This window comes from Pelmatolapia mariae, linkage group LG17 (genome assembly GCF_036321145.2).
Source record: "Pelmatolapia mariae isolate MD_Pm_ZW linkage group LG17, Pm_UMD_F_2, whole genome shotgun sequence".
Taxonomy (NCBI): domain Eukaryota; kingdom Metazoa; phylum Chordata; class Actinopteri; order Cichliformes; family Cichlidae; genus Pelmatolapia; species Pelmatolapia mariae.
Window position 1 is genome coordinate 21,837,579 of NC_086242.1, and position 17,538 is coordinate 21,855,116.

Consider the following 17,538-nt stretch of genomic DNA (forward strand, 5'->3'; position numbering starts at 1 on the left):
TGTTTCAGATCCATTCAGTCCTCAAGCATCCATTCCTCCTGCTGCTCCTGCTTTATGACCTGTTATTCATATAAGGTTTTCAGTTTTCCAATTTTCCAAAAGACACCATCGAGGGTTTAAAAGCCTTCAGATCCTCTTTTACAATAAAGTTTAGCATCCAGGAATTGATTTAAAAACAAACAAAAAAAAAAAAACAGGAGCGGGAGGTTATTTTCCATCTAAAGATAATAAACCTGAGTCTTTTTTTTTTTTTTTTTTTAACCTGGTTAAAAAAAAAATAAATAAATAAACCTGAGTCTAACAGAAAACTAACTAGTAGTGACGTTTGGTAGGTTGAACGATGATCAGGTAGAATCTGATCCGTCCACAGCACGAGGCAGCATTAGCAACCAGGGAACAATGGCAAAAAGAACCCTAGTGCTTAATTAGTTTGGAGTAAATCTTCCAACCGGCCTGTTTAAAGGGCCAGTTCGCCCAGAATTACCAAACCAGACTATAAACTGGATTCCTCATTAATCATGCAAGGCTGCTTTTGTTTACACCGACCGTAAGAAATCACTGCCTCTGTGGGCAGCTCTGACTTCTGACCAGTTCAAGCAAAACTCACAAAAAACACCAAAACCAGCAGCACTCCCATCTCTGCGCCATCTGTTGGAATGAATGCTCTCTGAGGGACTATTTTCAGCTGCGGATAAATCCAGCGGGTGTTACAGGCGTTAACAGCTGTGAAACAATAGAAACAGAGCTGTGTGTTACAGAGGAACAGGATAAACATCTTTAGGGCAAATAAGCCCAGCCTTTCACAATAAAAGCCAACCTGACCACAGCTTCAGGATTATTTGTTTTTTTACTTTAAAATTTCACAGAAGTTCCTGCTGAAAACAGCAGGTTTACGATTTAAAGTCTTCAAAAATGAGCATAAATAAATAAAGGTGTACTTAAGTCATGAAAAAACAGGTGGAAAATGTGTAACATTGAACTATTGCTTTGAGTATTGCTTTGTCACCAGCCCGACAAAACAGCTTCATGTAAAATGAAAAAGGATGATTTTTCAGATCCAAGGGTCCATTCACATTAAAGTGTCCAGGCTTTAGAGTCTCTTTGGCACTGCGGTCATTTCATTCAGGGACTCCAAAAATGTTCAGTTTAGTTTTAAAGTGCTTGCATCCGTTAAAGAGGAAACGGGAAGCAGGAGAGGAGGGAGTATCACAGTCTGACATGCCGGGCCAAGCCCAAGGGTGGAGGTGTCCCCCTGAGCGACAGCTGCAGCGGGAAGTCCGACTCAGTCAGAGACTTCCTGGTTTTCCAAGATGGGATCTGATGAAAAACAGAAAGGAAGTGATGCTCAGGTGTGTGCTCTGAGAAATTCGTGCAGCAGTATGAATACTCTGATTACACACTCAGAGAGAAACTTCAGGCTACATTTTTCATGTTAAAGAATTCATGTTTCTTTAATTTATTTTTCTATTTTTAATCATCAGAATTTCCAAGTGCACCACAGGGGTAGAGGGCGTCAGATTTGGAAGCCTGGGTATTTTCACCACCCTGCCATACAGATGGGCGGCGTGGACACTAAAGCACAACCTCATCATTTAAAAGACACGAAGGCTTAAAAACCCAATCAAACAGTTTGAATTTAAAGCAGCGCTCGTGTCCCAGCACACAGGGACCCGTCTCTGAGCAGTAAAGGAGATGCTGAGCCTCATGGGTCACGGTTGCCATAGTTTCACTGACAAGAGACAGAGCATAGATTCGCAGTTACGTTCTACTTTAACTATGTGTGCGTGTTACCCGTTAGTGTGCTGCTGATGTTGGGAGGAGACACGATCAGCACGGCGCTCCCAGACGTTATCCCAGAATGCACCATTGGAGCCTCCACCGGGGGGGAACGCAGGCCCTGACACACACACAAACACACACACTGTTGTACTGTTCAGTCATCATTGTGTGCTCCCTCTGGGTATGAGGACAACACAGCTGACTTGGTTGTGTTGTGACCCCACCCTCCCCCCTTGTTTTTTCTCACTGTACAAATATATTTATTTGTTTTGTTTAAGTTAAAATTCTTACATATTCTGGTCATAAAAAAGTTTTAATCCACAAAACTGGCTTCTATTATTTTGTCCACCCCTTTATTTCTCAACAAAAACAGAACGATACTAACGGAAGCTTTTCGAATTAAAAGCATGCAAACAACGTGTGAGGAAAAACAGAAGCTTCTACTTTGTCTGTGTCACTGAAGCCATTCGTCATTGGCTCCTGAGATTCCGTGACGATACTCTCCGACCCCTCCAACAGACTTGCGGCGTCGAGACGATCGTCCTGGCCCCGGGTCTCCGTCTCCACCACCAGCTGCTGCTGGCTGAGGGCTTCAGAGGAGGAGGAGGCGGGGTCAGAGGTGACAGTCTGGATGATGACGCCATCGCTGGAGCAGAGACTGTCGGCCTGGAGATGGAAAGCATTTGAAAAGACGCGCACACACACACACACACACGTTTACCCTCAGCAGGGCAATAAACTGACCGACAGACTGTGGAGGATAATGTGTTCATGAGACGAGGGCGAGGAGCTCGTCGTCAGGGTAACAGTGCTGTTATTGGCTAAGCTCAACGGAAGGCCCTGATTGGGTGTCGTCTGGAGGTAGTAGGTTCCCGGGGTGCCGGTGGGTTGCAGGTGGAACGACTGCACAAAGAAAAGGTTTTAAATTCATTCATATTCATGTGTTTTATTGTGAAAGGAGCTCGTGGTGCTTACCGGCAGGATCTCAAAGGTCTGCAGCGCTCCAGCATTCAGTGTGATGGTCTCACTGTCGCTGGCTGCTGCCGCTGAATCTGACGCTAACACAGAAACACAAACAGCACCAGTCAGAGGTCTCGCTGTCAGGACAAGAACATCTGCAGCTGCAGGCAGCACACCTGTTACACGCTGTCCAACAGGTAAACCTCAGTCACCACCTTCTCTGATTCATCAGCACAGTCTGGTTCTAATTCTTCTTCTTCTATGGTGGTTTAGTATCTCCATAAAAAAAAAAAATAGTGTGGCCACAGCAGCAGAACACGCAGAAGAAGCGAACATGTGGGTGGTGTAGTGCAGGCGTGCGAGGCTCACCCAGGTGTGTGATCTGCAGCGGGATCTGTAAGGGAATCTGCAGTGCGGCCACAGAGCTAGGGGCGGGGCTGGCTCCCCCGCTGTTCTCGTCTAATCGGGTGAGTCGGATCTGAAGGGAGGAGGAGGAGGAGGGGCTGCCCGGAACAGATGCCGACTGCGAGGAGGCCATGAGCTCCTGGAGGCCCTTCAGGAGGACTAGAGACGGAAACCACATCACCAGATTTTATTAATAGAAGAAGAGAATCAGAAACATGAGGAAATAAATGACGGTATTAATTTGTGTGTGTGTGTATGTGTGTATCCATACCACTGAAGGGGATGTCCTTGTGATTGGCCACTTGTCTCTTGATGCTCCACCACTTGGATCGGAGCCACTGGGGCGATCGGACGCTGCTCCATCCGCCGGCGAGATCCTCCCACTTAATTTCATTCTCATCATCCACGTCAAGCTCTGATATCCTGAAACACGGCATCAAGCTTACACATGGTTTACTATGCTCGCTCACACACATGTGTGCACGCCCACACCGCCGTACCTGCGTACAAGATTCAAGTCATCTTCCTTCGTCCACTCAGTTCCTCCACTGTGCTTCCAGTTCAGGTAGTTCAGCCATTTAGACCGACACTGCTTTTCTGAGCGTGTGCGGACTCGATCAGCCACCGTCGCCCATGACACGCCTCCTGTGACCGCCGACCCCGGCGACACCCCTGCCATCTCGTATACGACCTCGGCAAGCCGTCGCTCCTCGTCCTCGCTCCATTTACCTGGTTTTTAAAAACAGAGCGAATTTCAAAATAAAAGCAAGCATTTAAATATCTCTACAAGTACAAACGGTTGCTGTGCAGTACCTGTGTTGCACGTGTCCTTCATTAGCCGGCAGCGATCTTTCACAGAGGATGCGCTGCGACCTAGTGCAGCACCGATAGTCGCCCAGTCGTTCCCGTGTTTCTCCCTCAACCTAAACGCATCACATATAAACACGGGTTAGTGTGAAATCCATTTTACACCGTCGTCAAGCGCTCATTAAAAACAAAGTTATACTTACGCCTTCAGCTTCTCGATCTCATCAGGAGTGTACCTAAGACACAAACCACTCCTTAAACACAGAAACCAACAAACCTGCACTGCCTTTCTTACACCAGCTTTTCTCTGTGCACTCACTTGCCGACATGGTTGCGGTTGTCGTACATCCGGAGGACTCGTCTGTAGACGGCGAACAGCGGCCTGTTCAACCCCAACGCCACGGAGCGGTAGAAGTCCTTCCTCTCCTCTTTGGACATCTCAAAGATGATCTCTGCCGGGTCCTCGATGCCGCGGCCCTGAGATCGTGGCCACAAGAACAGTTTAACGTCATCAGACGTCACAGAGGCAGAAATTATGTCAGGGACCAACCCCACGTACCTTCACGTACTGGTCGATGTTCCTCATGAGGATGTCGATCTCCTCTTTAGACCACATGCCCTGTTTCCACTTATGACCTGAAAGGGAAGAGACACGAAAACCTGCATTGTTTCTAATGAACAGCAGGGGGCGACTCGTCTGGACTCCAGCCATATGAAAGTCTTTCCTGAGGAGTTCATGGTCCCAGTCGCTGGTTTGAGTAAAAAATTATGTTTATTTTATACATTCTGGTTTCATTTAAAGTCAAAAAGGAGAAGAAAAATCAACTTTTAACCAGACTTTTTTTCCTTTGTTAAGTTTGGCTTTATTAGAACTTTTTATTGTGTACTTTGCTGCTACTAACGGACTCCAACATCCATCGAGGCGGACTACGAGGTGTGCAGTAGGAGTCCTAAATAAACATCATGCTGTCTTCAACAGGACTCTAAACTAGAGTCTGACACCATGAAGTCATCAGGAAAGAGTTAACTGAGCTCATTTTCACACAGACTTCCATACAGTCCGACTTCTTTTGGGCCGTGCTGTTTTCTCTAAGCCTCTGAGTGAGCTGCATTCACTGTCTGCTACAGAGGTTCCGGCCTCGTTGGTACCTTTATTAGCCAGCGTGTCTTTGTCTTCTTTAGTCGTGAACCAGGCCTGACTGACGGGCGACACCTCCGTCTTCTGATTGGCTGAGAGGGAGTCTTCATCTTCCTGTAGGATCTGCAAACACAAAGTGATCAAAATGAAAACCTCTGTTCAGTCACACCCCGTTCTCTTACATTTAATCCATTTCATATAAATAAAGCTCCTTTTTGTTTTCCGTCACTTTGCTTTTATTAAAGCAGAAACAGCTCACTTTTAACTGGTGGCTCATCCTTACAGGAAACTACACAGAGCAAACACAGAACGCTTAGAATAAAAAAAAAAAAGGAGCCTGAGCACCACCTGAATCTGAGTGACGCTGTCCTCAGAGAGCTCGTCCGCCGTGGGCGTCATCGTCACCTCAAAGGTCTCAGCCTGAGTGTCCGACACTGAGAAACGACACGGAAAATCTTTTACCCTCGAACCTTATTATCCCGCCAGAAACCCAAACAACTTCACATATCTGAAGCTTTATTTGTGCCATTTAATGCAGACATTAACAGCAAACACCATAAACCAGGATGAGGATGATTTCTGATGTACTTTCTGGCTAAGGAGACCAGGATCTGAACAATCTGAGTTAACTCACTTGTATTTTCTGATATTTTTGCTGGATTTGAGTAAATGAAAACCCTCTGATCAGGATGCAGCTGCAGCAGCTGTTACCAGGAACTGTGTGAGGTGATTTCAGTGTGACTCACTGTAGTCATGAACGGGGAACGGTCCAGAGCTCGTCTGACCTGGCAACGTGACGACGGAGAACTGAGGCGTGTCCGAGTTTTCCTGCTCGTCTGTGGAGAGTCGCAGCTTCTTCTGGAGTGGCTCCGAGTCCTCGTCTGCACACACACACAATTATTTCTATAGCCTTAATCTGACAAAAACATCATTTAAAATTTTTGTTGTTATTTTTAGTTTCACTTTTATATTAATTTACATTACGTATACGTTTTAAGAAGTGTCAAATTTATTAGTGTTGTGTGTGTAGACCCACCAGAGGGAGGACAGTGCAGTATGATGCTTCCATCACTGTCCTGAGTGAGTGTGACAGATTTGACGGTTTCTAAAGCACCGGCGTCGTCGTCCTCTGCTGCTGAACTCATCCTGCAGCTGCAGAGAGACACAAAGACGAACTCAGAGCGATTTTACAGCCACAGGTGTTCCCAGGTACTAATTTCTCTACGACCACACCAAATTATCACAATTTGGTGTGTTTGTAGTAGGCTGCAAAGCGGCTTGTAGGTTAGAGGCGCCCTATATAGGATTATTCTCTTTTTTCTCGATCAGCGATGCTCCAGAGTCTGCTATACTCAATGATATAATAGAAGATGTGCTGAAGCAGCTTCTTTGGTATTTACAGGGTTCAACCGGCTGTTATTTTGGCATCAAACACCTCAGGGTCACCTCACTCGGCTAGAAACCTTCATAAGAAAAACTATTTACAGCAAAGATCTGCAAGGACTGGGACGGATTTAGACTCTGTGGGTGCCTGAAGATGGGAAAATCAAGATTTCTACACACTAAATCTGACTAATGACTAATCTCAGTCCTGATTAAGCTTGTTAATTATTTGCTTCTTTAAAAAAAAATAGTAATAAAATGTCACACTTTCCAAGTGAGTCATTTTTCTGTCCCACCATCAGGGTTTTTCTAGCTCCAAATGGGTCATTTGGGTGATTGATCACATAATTATATTTTATAAATATGTACATATATTATATACAGAAAAAAATCATACTAACTGCCTAAAACTCAAATTTCACTGACAGTGATAAAATAATAACAACAACAATAATAATAATAAGATGCATGGCACAGTTAGCACCCTCTTAATAAAAAGAAGCACAACACGGTAAATAAAACATGATTTATTAATTTTAGGTGAGGTATAGAAGTGCTGCTTTTGTAATTTTTCAGACATCGTATGATGCTGAGTTTGCAAAAATGAAAGTATCAAATGTTTTAGCAGATGTTTTTATAATGAAAAAGAGCTCATAGGCAACAAAACTAAAAATCACAGTCAGAACTCCCTTCTGAAATCTGTCACTTTAAGCTAAGCGCCATCACTGTAACTCAGTTCCAGCAGTGTCACTGTAGATGTGTCATTCATGTGATCTTACACCGGTTTATGAAGACAATAAATACTGTAAACCATACAAGTTAACATGTGTTACTTTTATTGTGTACACGCCAAGCTCCTTTGAAAAACAGAAGGATTAAAAGAAAAATTGAATGCTGACAGACATTTCTTTTCCCCAACAATAAAGTATAATAACATTTGTTATTATCAGATGCGGCCGGTAAATTCAGGGGAGTACCTATCATTTTTTACGCGATTTATAAAATGTAATAATTCTACCCTGCTCGCTGCCGCCCCCCACTGTTTTGAGGGGAAATATGACAAACAAAGAAAGGTGTACATTTTTTCAAATATTCCGCATTTCTTTGACAGTGAGTGCACAGAATTTAAGTCTTTAATGTTTTCCTTCAATTTACGATCAATGATATGTTTACTGGCATTTAATTATCAAAACTCTATAAAATTTGGAGGTTTTTAAACGGAGTTTGGCGGACGCTGCTGTGCATCGTTATTTACACTGATGAAAAGATCGATTCTGCGCAGACTAACGCATCTTTAATGGTACGCTTACATGAATATTAGAAAAGAGACCAGCGCTGTTCTAACACAGAAGCTGTAATGTGATACGAACAAAGACCGGCATCCCCAACACTCAGTGACGCTGACTCCATGCTAACCGTTAGCCTGCTGAAAGCTAAGCAGCTGAATGAAAGAAGAAAACTCTCCGGCGCCATGTTAGTCGACAAGCTGCAGCTTATGGCGTCTGTGCAGTTTGACACTGTTTTTGCGCTTTATTCTCGGCTTTGGTGCAGTTTTTATTTCTCCGAGCTTTCTCCGCACCTCTCACTGGCTTCGACTACCAAACAGACGGTGAATTTTACTTTTGATTTGGCTACTTACTTCCTGTTTTTAGTCCGGGAACTTGCAAGTTACCAGGATGAAGGTAAGTGCCAGGATGGAGGCTCGGCTGCGCGAAGGCCAGCGGGTTGCCAGGTCCGTACAGTATCCGTAAATTGGAGGAGTTCATGCCTATGTTAATTATATTTCATGGTTTTTAATAAACGACATCTACGACTGAAGCGCCATAAAAAGGTAAAAATGAAAACACATTTTTGTTTGATTAAAACAACAAAGTTGTAAGAGTAAAAAATATGAGGTTGTCTTTCCCCTCATGAATTTTGCATTTTTCTCTGGCAAATGTGTGATGAGTTGTTGTTGTTTTTTTTAATTTAACTATTTTTTTTCTCATTTATGTTTTATTGGTTTTCTTATTTATACAACATGTACAACAATACAACTTAATCACAGTGGGGGGGGGGAGAGAAAAGGAAAAAAACAAACAAAAAAACAAAACAAAAACAAACAAACCACAAAATACAACGAGATTATACAAAATCGGGCCTCCCATTTTGTACGTAGTTCAACCATTTCGACCAGTATTCGTCAAATGAGTCCGCCTGCAACTTTAGCCTAAAAGTTATTCTTTCCATAACAAAAATAGTATATATCACGTCAGTCCACTCATTTATAGTAGGAGTATCCTCAATAAGCCAACGACGGGTTATGGCCTTTCTGGAAGCTACCAACAGCACACTGAACAAATATTTATCCGGTTTACATAGATTAAGACTCTGTAAGTTACCTAGGTACAATACTGCAAAATGAAATTGTATTTTCTTTTGGAAGATTGTTTCCAGGACCTTATGTATTTCCTTCAAAAATGGAGCCACACAAGGACATTCCCAAAAAATGTGGAAATGATTTGCTGCTGCATGTCCACACTGCCTCCAGCATGTTGTCTTATGGGAATAATTGGATTTTTGAGCCGGGGTATTAAAATAGCGAATTACATTCTTCCAACTGAATTCCCTCCACGAGGGGGAGCTTGTTACCGACCACTGCTGCCTACAGATCCCATCCCATTCCTCTCCTGTTAGGGATAGATTACCCTCTGTTTCCCATCTTGCTTTAACATATCTTGTATCATGACCCCTTAGGTTGGTCAGTGAACGATATAATTTGGAAATAATTTTTTGATAGGGTGCATCTCTAAATGCATTCTCGAATATGTAAATAATTTCTTCATTCCCAGTCGATAACTGGGGATGTTTTAGCTTTTTATTCAGGAAGTCCCTCAGTTGCAAATATCTAAAAAAGTCTTGATTTTGCAACCCAAACTTATTCTTAAGGTCCTGGAAACTCATCACTTTTCCATCTTTCAACAAGGTACTGTATGTGGTGAGACCTTTATTAGCCCATGTTTTAAATGTCAAGTCGGTCTTACTAGGCAAAAATTCTGGGTCATATGCAAACCACCTAAGAAATCCAGCTCTCTGATTTAATTGATACTTTTTAAGTACTCTTTTCCATGTCTTTATTGAGCTTACCATCCAAGGGTTGCCCGGGTCTCCCAGGAGACGTAACTTTGAGGGATCTCCTATCAGTGCCCCGACAGGGAAGTTGCCTCCCTAGGAAAATTCCACTTCCTTCCATCTTGAATAATATCCAGGTTTACACCAGCCCACCAGAGTCCTTATTTGGGTTGTCCTATAATAAGTCATGTAGGCAAGGGAGGCCCAGTCCTCCTCTATCCTTGGGAAGCTGAAGTGTTTTAAACTTAACTCTTGGCTTTTTACCCGCCCATATAAATCTGGAGAGGATCCTATCCCATTCTGCAAAGTATCTATCAGGGCTTTCTATAGAAACAGACTGGAACAAGTACAACATCCTTGGGAGCATATTCATTTTTATGGTGTCCACTCTAGAAGAGATGCTCAGATAAGGAGTTGATTTTACCTCCTTGGTGAAGTCCTTTAATTCATTCATTCGTTAGCCTTCTGTCCCATTATTGATATGAATTATAAATAAAACAAACACACTGCAGATTTAATAATTAAAACAGAGTAAAATCAGGATTACAGAGCTGAGTGGATTTAAGAACAGGTGTAAACTACCGAAAAAACAGAAACAACGTACTGAAACACGGCAGCTTCTTCAAACCACTCAAATCAAACCTGGCAACAACTATTTCCGCACTGAAATCTGTCCGGGTAGCCACATGGAATATTTCTTACTGTTTGAGCTACTTCTCTTGTAGTTTTTAGAAATTAAAATTATCAATTTTAATTTAATAAATGTTTGTCTTTCTTAGTGTGTCTCGCGCAACCGCGTGTACGTCAGCTACTCCCGCTTCGTAAATTACAAATTGTTCCGCTTTTGTTTTAATCGGACAGTTACTAGCGACGGGCGGTTAATGGAAGCTGCTAAAATCCAAATCCCACATTTTAATATTTAGAGTAAAAATCTGCTCAGAGACATGGAGGAGCAGCCGCTCAGAGTGTAAGTCTGCTCAGTGAACGCAGGACGCAGCGTCCGGTTAAATGTAGCTTCTGGTTAAATCGATGCTGTTTATGTTGTCCATGTTGATTATGTTGTTTCAGCTATGATGTCAGAGGATCTCCGTTTCTAATACAAACACGTTGATAAAAGAAAAATATGAAAACCCTTCCGTTAGCAGGCGTGTAAACCTCACCGGGTCAGGGTCTTGTAATTGTTGACTTTTTCGGAACTGTTTAGATGCAAAAATGTGACCACTCTCATCAGACTTAAAACAAATTTCAGACAATTTAAGCGTTTCTTATTATCTTCAGATTTATATGTTATAAATACGCGTCATAGACACACATTTAACGTCAGTGTTCAGCAGTGAAAAATACGGCATACATATCCACCCCCAGGATACATTCTAAAGCCGTCCGCCTAATGCAAAATCTGTTTAAAATTGTGTCACATTTAAGGTTTGAAAATATACGAGGTCGTCACTTTTATTTCGGCATAATGTATTACACTGAAATATACAGAACTTCGTTAAAAACTTGCATGATTCAAGGTTGCATTAAACAGTCTCCACATTTATTTACGTCATACCATGTGACGTAGAGGCATGTTTGATATTTGCAGTTTGTGGTGAAAAGTCTGCACTGTACCAGAACATATTAACGTCATTTTAATTAAACAGAATGATATCCATGAATTCTGATTTGTTTTATCATTGTTATTGCCAATTTATTTTATTTTAATGTAAGAGGCACTTTGTGCTATTGATGTTTCAGTGACCAACTGTCCAACTTTACCTTACTGCCTTACTCATGCCTTACTCATTGTAAGGCATCATTCAAGTCCCAAAAACACAACAGTTCTTTGGAGACTGTCTGATGTTTTCCAGAGGAAATCATCTATGAGTTTTCTAGATTGTTAAAATATTAAAACGTGTGTGTTTCTAGTTTGGCGTGTGGGGACGTTGAAGGCCGTCTGAACGCTTTGTTCAACCGAGTCCAGGCCATCCAGAAGAAGACTGGGCAGTTTGATGTGAGTCAGATGCGTCACATTATCCAGTTATCATTTAAAAATTTTTTTAATGATTTGTGGGTTTTTATTTCTGTTTTTTTTTTATGTATATTTGACAGTTTTTTTCTTGTTATACTAGCCATGATTTTATTTTAAATGTTTTCTGTTTTAAAAATTATTTTAACCCTGGAGAACCCATGGGGTCAGATCCGATCCCATTGGTTTTCTAGGGAAACCATGGGGTCAAATTTGACCCCATGGGTTCTCCAGGGTTAATTTATTACATTTTTATCATAATTTGTTTTTCCTCATATATGTCCTTTTTCCACATAGACTTGCCTTTTTTACAGTAAGCTTTTTCTTAGAAATTTGCCATTTTCTATTCTTTTACCAGTTTTCCTCTGTAAGTTTGTCAGTTGCTTTTACATGAATTTGTCAGCTGTTTCTTTTTTTTTTTTCTGGCAATTTTGCGTTTTTTCTTCTTAATCAACCAGTTTATTTATTTATTTTCAATTCACACTTGTTTATAGACTTGTCCTTACAGACTTTTTCTGGTAAATATCTCATTTTGTTTCTCATAAAACTTTTTATTCTTTTTTTTCCATCTAAGTTTTCCTCCCATCCATCCCCTTAAATGTTTTCTTGTTACCTTCAATGACCTGGTACATCATTGTATAGAACTGTGTGTTAAGTTATCATATTAAAACACCTGTAATCGTCTTTAAGTTGTGGTATTTTTCACATCTGTTTTCCACCAGTTGCTGCTGTGTGTTGGAGAGTTTTTTGGAACAACGCCGGAAGCTGAAGCCGAGTGGCAGCTGTACAAAACCGGAGCCAAGAAAGGTGAAAAAATCTGGAACATCCGGGCAGATGCTCATCTTTATTGTTGCTTTTGACCAGGGGGCACTGTTACATTAATAGAATTGCATAAGAACTCAACAGCGCCTCCTATGTTCATGCTGAAAGCAAGCATGTTTTTTGGCCTTTTCTGAGGAAACTCAAAAGCCTCTTTTTTTTTTTCTTTCTTTTTTTTTTGTGCCTCCTCAGCTCCCATCCACACTTACATCCTCGGAGCGGCAAGCCAGGAAACGGTAAAGAATTTCCCAAATGCCGATGGCTGTGAGCTTGCTGAAAACATCACATATCTCGGTAAGCGATCACACATATTCATGACCTTTTAATAAAAACATGAAACCAACATGTGTCTCAGCGCTCTCATCTGTGCGTTACAGGCCGGCGTGGTGTGTTTACCGGCGTGTCGGGACTGCAGATCGCCTATGTCAGCGGTCAGGAAGCCCGGCAGGAACCGGCGCCGGCTCATTGCTTCACTTCCAAAGATCTGGTGGCCCTCATGACTCCTCTGACCAGCAGCTCCAAATTTAAAGGTGTTGACATCTTGCTGACATCGCAGTGGCCCCGAGGAGTGTGGCACTACGCAAACAACCCGGTAATGAAGATGTCTATGCTGCTTTAATTTTACTGCCTCTGACCCCACGAGATGCTGAATGGATTCTTCTGAACTCTGTTCGGCAGGAAGTGAACACAAAACTTTGTGGAAGCAACTCGATAGCCAGCCTCGCAGACAAACTGAAACCACGATACCACTTTGCAGCACTAGAGGGCGCTCACTATGAAAGACTCCCATACAGGTAAGCTGCAGAACGGTGAGGAAGCTCACTGTTAATTAATTTCTTCTGGATACCTGCATTATTTTGATTGGCCAGTAGGGGGTGACCCCTCTGGTAGAAGTCAGATTGATTAGAAGCAATTGTTTGGTTCTTGTTTTACGTTAGGTCCATCTCTCACTGTGTCTATTGGCAGGAATCACGTTGTTCTTCAAGAAAATGCTCAACACGTCAGCCGCTTCATCGCTCTGGCGGCCGTCAACAACCCCGCCAAGAAGAAGGTGCGTTTCCCTGCAAGACAAAGAATCAGTTACATGGAGATTATGTGCATAGCTGCATTTATTAAAACTTTGTGTCAAGGTTTTCTTAAAAGTTGGGAAAACGTCAAAATCTGTGATTAATAAAGTCCTTAAAAAATGCTTAGAAACCACAGAGAAGTTAGTTTTCTTCACTGACCAATGAATCCGGTGATTGTTGTCTGTGCATGCATGAATCCAGTGCAAACAGGAAGCCCTAATAGCCAATTTAGCTGAACTAAATTTAGACTCTAGGTGACAGCAGCCCACAGGAGACCCTCCCTGTTATTTTAAAACTGTAATGTAGACCCTGGTTCTCCTGCAGGAAATGCAGGTAACAGAGCAGATCTGTGCTAAAATGTTCCTGCTGTGGAAAATTCTCCAGATGTGTCATGACAAGTGAAAACCTTCTTTCTGTCTGCAGTATCTGTACGCCTTCAACATAATCCCCATGAAGACCATAGACCCTGCAGAGCTTGTGAAGCAACCGCAAGACGTCACAGAAAACCCGTACAGATGCCCCACGAAAGACAAGATGGACACACAAAAGACGGCCTTCAGCGCCACAGAGGAGGAGGTTTGTTTGGAGTCCTCTCTGTGGAGATTCACAGTCACTAGAATTCACCTTGACTCTTATCTAAATCACCTTTGAATGTGTATTTGAGGTTTTAAAGTACAAAATGTTGTTATATGTGTGCCAGGAGCCAGCCAATCAGTACTTCTTCGACCTGAGCAAGAAGCAGGGTGGAGGCTCTCGGGGCCACGGCAGGAAGAGGCACTCTGATGGAGATGGGCGAGGGCGAGACCAGCAGCATCATCAGGGGCAGCCCAAGCAGCCCCGCCGGCACCGTGAGTCCAACCACACTCTGTTTAGATCTGGTTTAAGAAAGAACTCATTAGTTAGTGTGGTTTTGTGAGGTCACACAGATAATTTGTTTTTCTGCGTGCAGCTCAGCCCTCGGGTCCATGCTGGTTCTGTCTGGCCAGCCCTCAGGTGGAGAAACACCTCGTCATCAGCATAGGAACACACGTGAGTTCATGCTGTTCATAAATCCACATCACAGAAGCTCCTTCGAGACTTCATGTAAAAGCGTTAGAGCCGAGTGAGGATGATGATTTGTTCTGCAGTGTTACCTCGCGCTGGCCAAAGGCGGTTTGACTCCTCGCCATGTGCTGATCCTCCCCATCGGACACTACCAGTCGGTGGTGGACCTGAGCTCGGAGGTGGTGGAGGAGATGGAGAAGTACAAGTCAGCCCTGAGGAAGTTCTACAAGAGCAAAGGAGAGCGCTGTGTGCTGTTTGAGAGGAACTACAGGAGCCAGCATCTGCAGCTGCAGGTAGAAACACGACCAAGAAAACATATTTTAATTCACAGTGTTATTCGTATTGTTTTTCAATTATACTGTAAGGTGAATATTTTCTAATTTTGACAGATGCAGTGTGTAGAAGTGTAAAAAGTCATATTTTTCACTTTATAGAGTGCAAAATTTTACATATTTGGTTTTATCATTTCAAAATTTGAGAAAAAAGAAAAGAATGATAAAAGTTGAGTGTTTCATTTGTGTCACTTTTAATCTAAAATAACTAACTAAAGCTTCATAATTCTATTTTTTAATAAATTATTTTTTTGCTTTTGTATTTTAAATTTGATTATGGAGGTACACGAGATATTTCACTGTAATAAATGAAGTAACAACACAAACTAAAACAATAAAAAGGTCAACAAAGATGTGGTAAACTTGGGCACTTTATGCAAAGCTGCGAAAATAATTTGAGATTGAGCGTAGAATTAGATAAATATTTTTTTAAGTCTGCTATCGCTGACATACAAGAAGCCAGTTATTCACAAAGTAAGTCACACTTGGGCAATAAATTAGCACATTTAAACTCCTTGTATCTTTATTTAGACCATGATTCCTGTGATCCAAGCGCAGGAAGAGAAACGTAAAACGATTTTTATTTTCTGCCACATTTGCTGATCACTTTATTTATCATCTTCTTGTTATTATTGTCATTCAGGTTGTGCCGGTGCCGTTGAACCGCTGTGCCACAGAGGACATCAAGGAGGCGTTCATGGTCCAGGCTCAGGAGCAACAGATGGAGATGATGGAGATTCCTGAACACACTGACCTCAAGCAGGTACCCGTAAACACACCAGGAGTACAGTGGTTTGGCTATTCTGGGATTTTTAACATCTATTTGAAAAGCTGAATTAAACGTGTGTGTTCAGATTGCTCCTCCAGGGACTCCATATTTCTATGTAGAGTTGGACTCGGGGGAGAAGCTCTTCTACCGCATTCAAAAACATTTTCCTCTGCAGTTTGGAAGGTGAGCATCAGTCCCCATTAAACACCCTTTGTTTACCTTTAAATATAAAGAAGAGCCTCATAAAATTTCAGCACTGTCAGTGTCATCTTTTAAAGCTAAAATAAAGCTGTGTTTCTTATAAAATGTTATGTATAAATGCAAATGTTGTCCAGATCTGTTTTTAGTCACATTTGGATTCGATTATTAAAATAAAAAGATAAAGCAGGTCATTCTGTTTATACCTGGGTTCTCTATAAAATAACAGAATTATCAAAACGTCATCAGAAAAATTACATTATATCAGAAAGTGTAAAAACAAAAGCCTCCACAGGGGGCGCCAGAGAGCTGGACAGTCAGGACTTACCATTACCCGTTATGTATATACAAACATACCTACAAACCTGTTTAAAAGTCAGGGAAAAGATGCCTTGGTTGGCAGAAAATTATTTTTTAGTCTCATGTTATTCAGTAATATTGGTAAATAATTATTACCAATAATTCTGCACACTGTTAATGTGTTTTGTTCACATAAATATGCACTGATCTAAAAATGACAACTTGCTGTTTCCAAAATGTCAGTCATGAAATTTTAGGGGAAAAAAACTTGATGGGAGGTCAGAATTGCACTGCGGGAGAATAATGTCAGTGTCACAGAGTAACGGTGTGGGGGTTTTTGTTTTTGTGTGTGTGCGTAGGGAGGTTCTGGCCAGTGAGGCGGTGCTAAACATCCCGACTCGAGCCGACTGGAAAGAGTGTAAACAAAGCAAAGAGGAGGAGGAGGAGAGCTGCAAACAGCTGAGAGATGACTTCCAGCCATATGATTTCACCTGGGATGAATAATTTACACACACACACACCTGCACTTGTACAGTTAGCTTTGTGGGGACCATGGATGATGCAATGTATTGTGAGGACAGTTGTTGGTATAATGCATTCCTCTTCATCCATCCTGAACATCAAAATTGAGTCAAACAGCATTTTTAATACAATGTCTTCTTTCTTTTGTTTCTACTTTTTTATGACATATTCACTGTCATCTTAACTATATCAATCCACTGTTTCGGGTGGAATGAGATTGCATAGAGTTAAAAGTTTAACTTGGTACGGAGATTGGATACTAATTAACATCTCATTTGTACCGTGTGTTAGCATTAGAGTTGATTTTGTTACCTTTGGATAAAGCTGTGACCAGTCTTTATGCTAAGCTAACTGGGTTCAATTCTCTGGTGTAATGCTCAGTAAAAATTTGCATCATATCTCAAACTATTTTTTTTAAATCAGATTTTGTTTTACAAAGCATCTGTATTTCTTTTTAATAGTCACAGTGAGGAAATGGGAGTATAACTGTAAACCTCACTGCTGGGCTGTCTGTTTTTATTTTTGTTTGAAAAAACTTTATCAACACGCGTGTTATGGTTTTCGAAAACAGTCTGTAGTATAGTTTAGGGTTTTTTTTTTCCCCCCCTGCTAGAAAAAAAATACTTGACAAAAGAGCAGAAATCTTGAGATTGATGAAATATTTAAAATTCTGAACCAGCTCAGAAATATTTTCTTATTTCTACCACACGTATGGGTAAAGTTACTTTTAATGCCTCATTTTTTTGTAAATAAAATCAAATTTAAAACATAATTTTGGATTGATGGTCACATTTTTTCAATATTACCATGTAGTTTAACACACATCTCCCACGGTGCATTGCCCCTACAGAAATACAAAAATTCAAGTCCAGATAATTGTTTTATTCGTTATT

The 17,538-nt window shown here is 41.5% G+C and overlaps 2 protein-coding genes across 6 annotated transcripts; one reads left to right on the forward strand and one right to left on the reverse strand.

Moving 5' to 3' along the window:
* Positions 1-102: 102 nt before the first annotated feature.
* dmtf1 (cyclin D binding myb-like transcription factor 1) lies at positions 103-8,277 on the reverse strand. 3 transcript variants are annotated; one of them, XM_063460269.1, is made up of 17 exons: positions 8,112-8,277; positions 6,126-6,241; positions 5,875-5,970; positions 5,438-5,523; positions 5,101-5,212; positions 4,511-4,587; positions 4,271-4,428; positions 4,155-4,187; positions 3,958-4,067; positions 3,645-3,873; positions 3,416-3,567; positions 3,109-3,303; positions 2,755-2,837; positions 2,524-2,682; positions 2,224-2,445; positions 1,792-1,897; positions 103-1,317 (listed from the first exon to the last, which is right to left on the reverse strand). In XM_063460269.1, exons 2-17 carry the CDS (start codon positions 6,232-6,234, stop codon positions 1,283-1,285), a joined length of 1,962 nt encoding a protein of 653 aa, XP_063316339.1. In that variant the 5' UTR covers positions 6,235-6,241; positions 8,112-8,277; the 3' UTR covers positions 103-1,282. The 3 variants fall into 3 exon arrangements, with proteins under 3 accessions (XP_063316339.1, XP_063316337.1, XP_063316338.1); XM_063460267.1 differs by having other exon boundaries at positions 5,836-5,970; XM_063460268.1 differs by lacking the exon at positions 8,112-8,277 and adding an exon at positions 7,889-7,971 and having other exon boundaries at positions 5,836-5,970.
* cwf19l1 (CWF19 like cell cycle control factor 1) lies at positions 7,981-17,403 on the forward strand. Of its 3 annotated transcripts, none has more exons than XM_063460271.2 (14): positions 7,981-8,081; positions 11,495-11,579; positions 12,317-12,401; positions 12,606-12,707; positions 12,791-13,005; positions 13,092-13,207; positions 13,380-13,464; positions 13,904-14,056; positions 14,181-14,328; positions 14,430-14,509; positions 14,608-14,817; positions 15,500-15,619; positions 15,711-15,808; positions 16,483-17,403. In XM_063460271.2, the coding sequence occupies exons 5-14, from the start codon at positions 12,910-12,912 to the stop codon at positions 16,625-16,627; spliced, it is 1,251 nt and encodes a 416-aa protein (XP_063316341.1). In that variant the 5' UTR covers positions 7,981-8,081; positions 11,495-11,579; positions 12,317-12,401; positions 12,606-12,707; positions 12,791-12,909; the 3' UTR covers positions 16,628-17,403. The 3 variants fall into 3 exon arrangements, with proteins under 3 accessions (XP_063316341.1, XP_063316340.1, XP_063316342.1); XM_063460270.1 differs by lacking the exon at positions 7,981-8,081 and adding an exon at positions 10,385-10,550; XM_063460272.1 differs by lacking the exons at positions 7,981-8,081; positions 11,495-11,579; positions 12,317-12,401; positions 12,606-12,707 and having other exon boundaries at positions 12,897-13,005; positions 13,352-13,464.
* Positions 17,404-17,538: the final 135 nt, after the last annotated feature.

Excerpts from the sequence above, each read along its gene's own strand:
- dmtf1 (XM_063460267.1), bottom strand. The coding sequence starts at position 6,234 with ATGAGTTCAGCAGCAGAGGACGACGACGCCGGTGCTTTAGAAACCGTC. Across the intron at positions 4,188-4,270 it reads AACCGCAACCATGTCGGCAA|GTACACTCCTGATGAGATCG; the intron begins GTGAGTGCACAG and ends TTTGTGTCTTAG. Across the intron at positions 3,568-3,644 it reads GACTTGAATCTTGTACGCAG|GATATCAGAGCTTGACGTGG; the intron begins GTACGGCGGTGT and ends GCCGTGTTTCAG.
- cwf19l1 (XM_063460270.1), top strand. The coding sequence starts at position 10,528 with ATGGAGGAGCAGCCGCTCAGAGT. Across the intron at positions 13,208-13,379 it reads TATGAAAGACTCCCATACAG|GAATCACGTTGTTCTTCAAG; the intron begins GTAAGCTGCAGA and ends GTCTATTGGCAG. Across the intron at positions 14,818-15,499 it reads GCCAGCATCTGCAGCTGCAG|GTTGTGCCGGTGCCGTTGAA; the intron begins GTAGAAACACGA and ends ATTGTCATTCAG.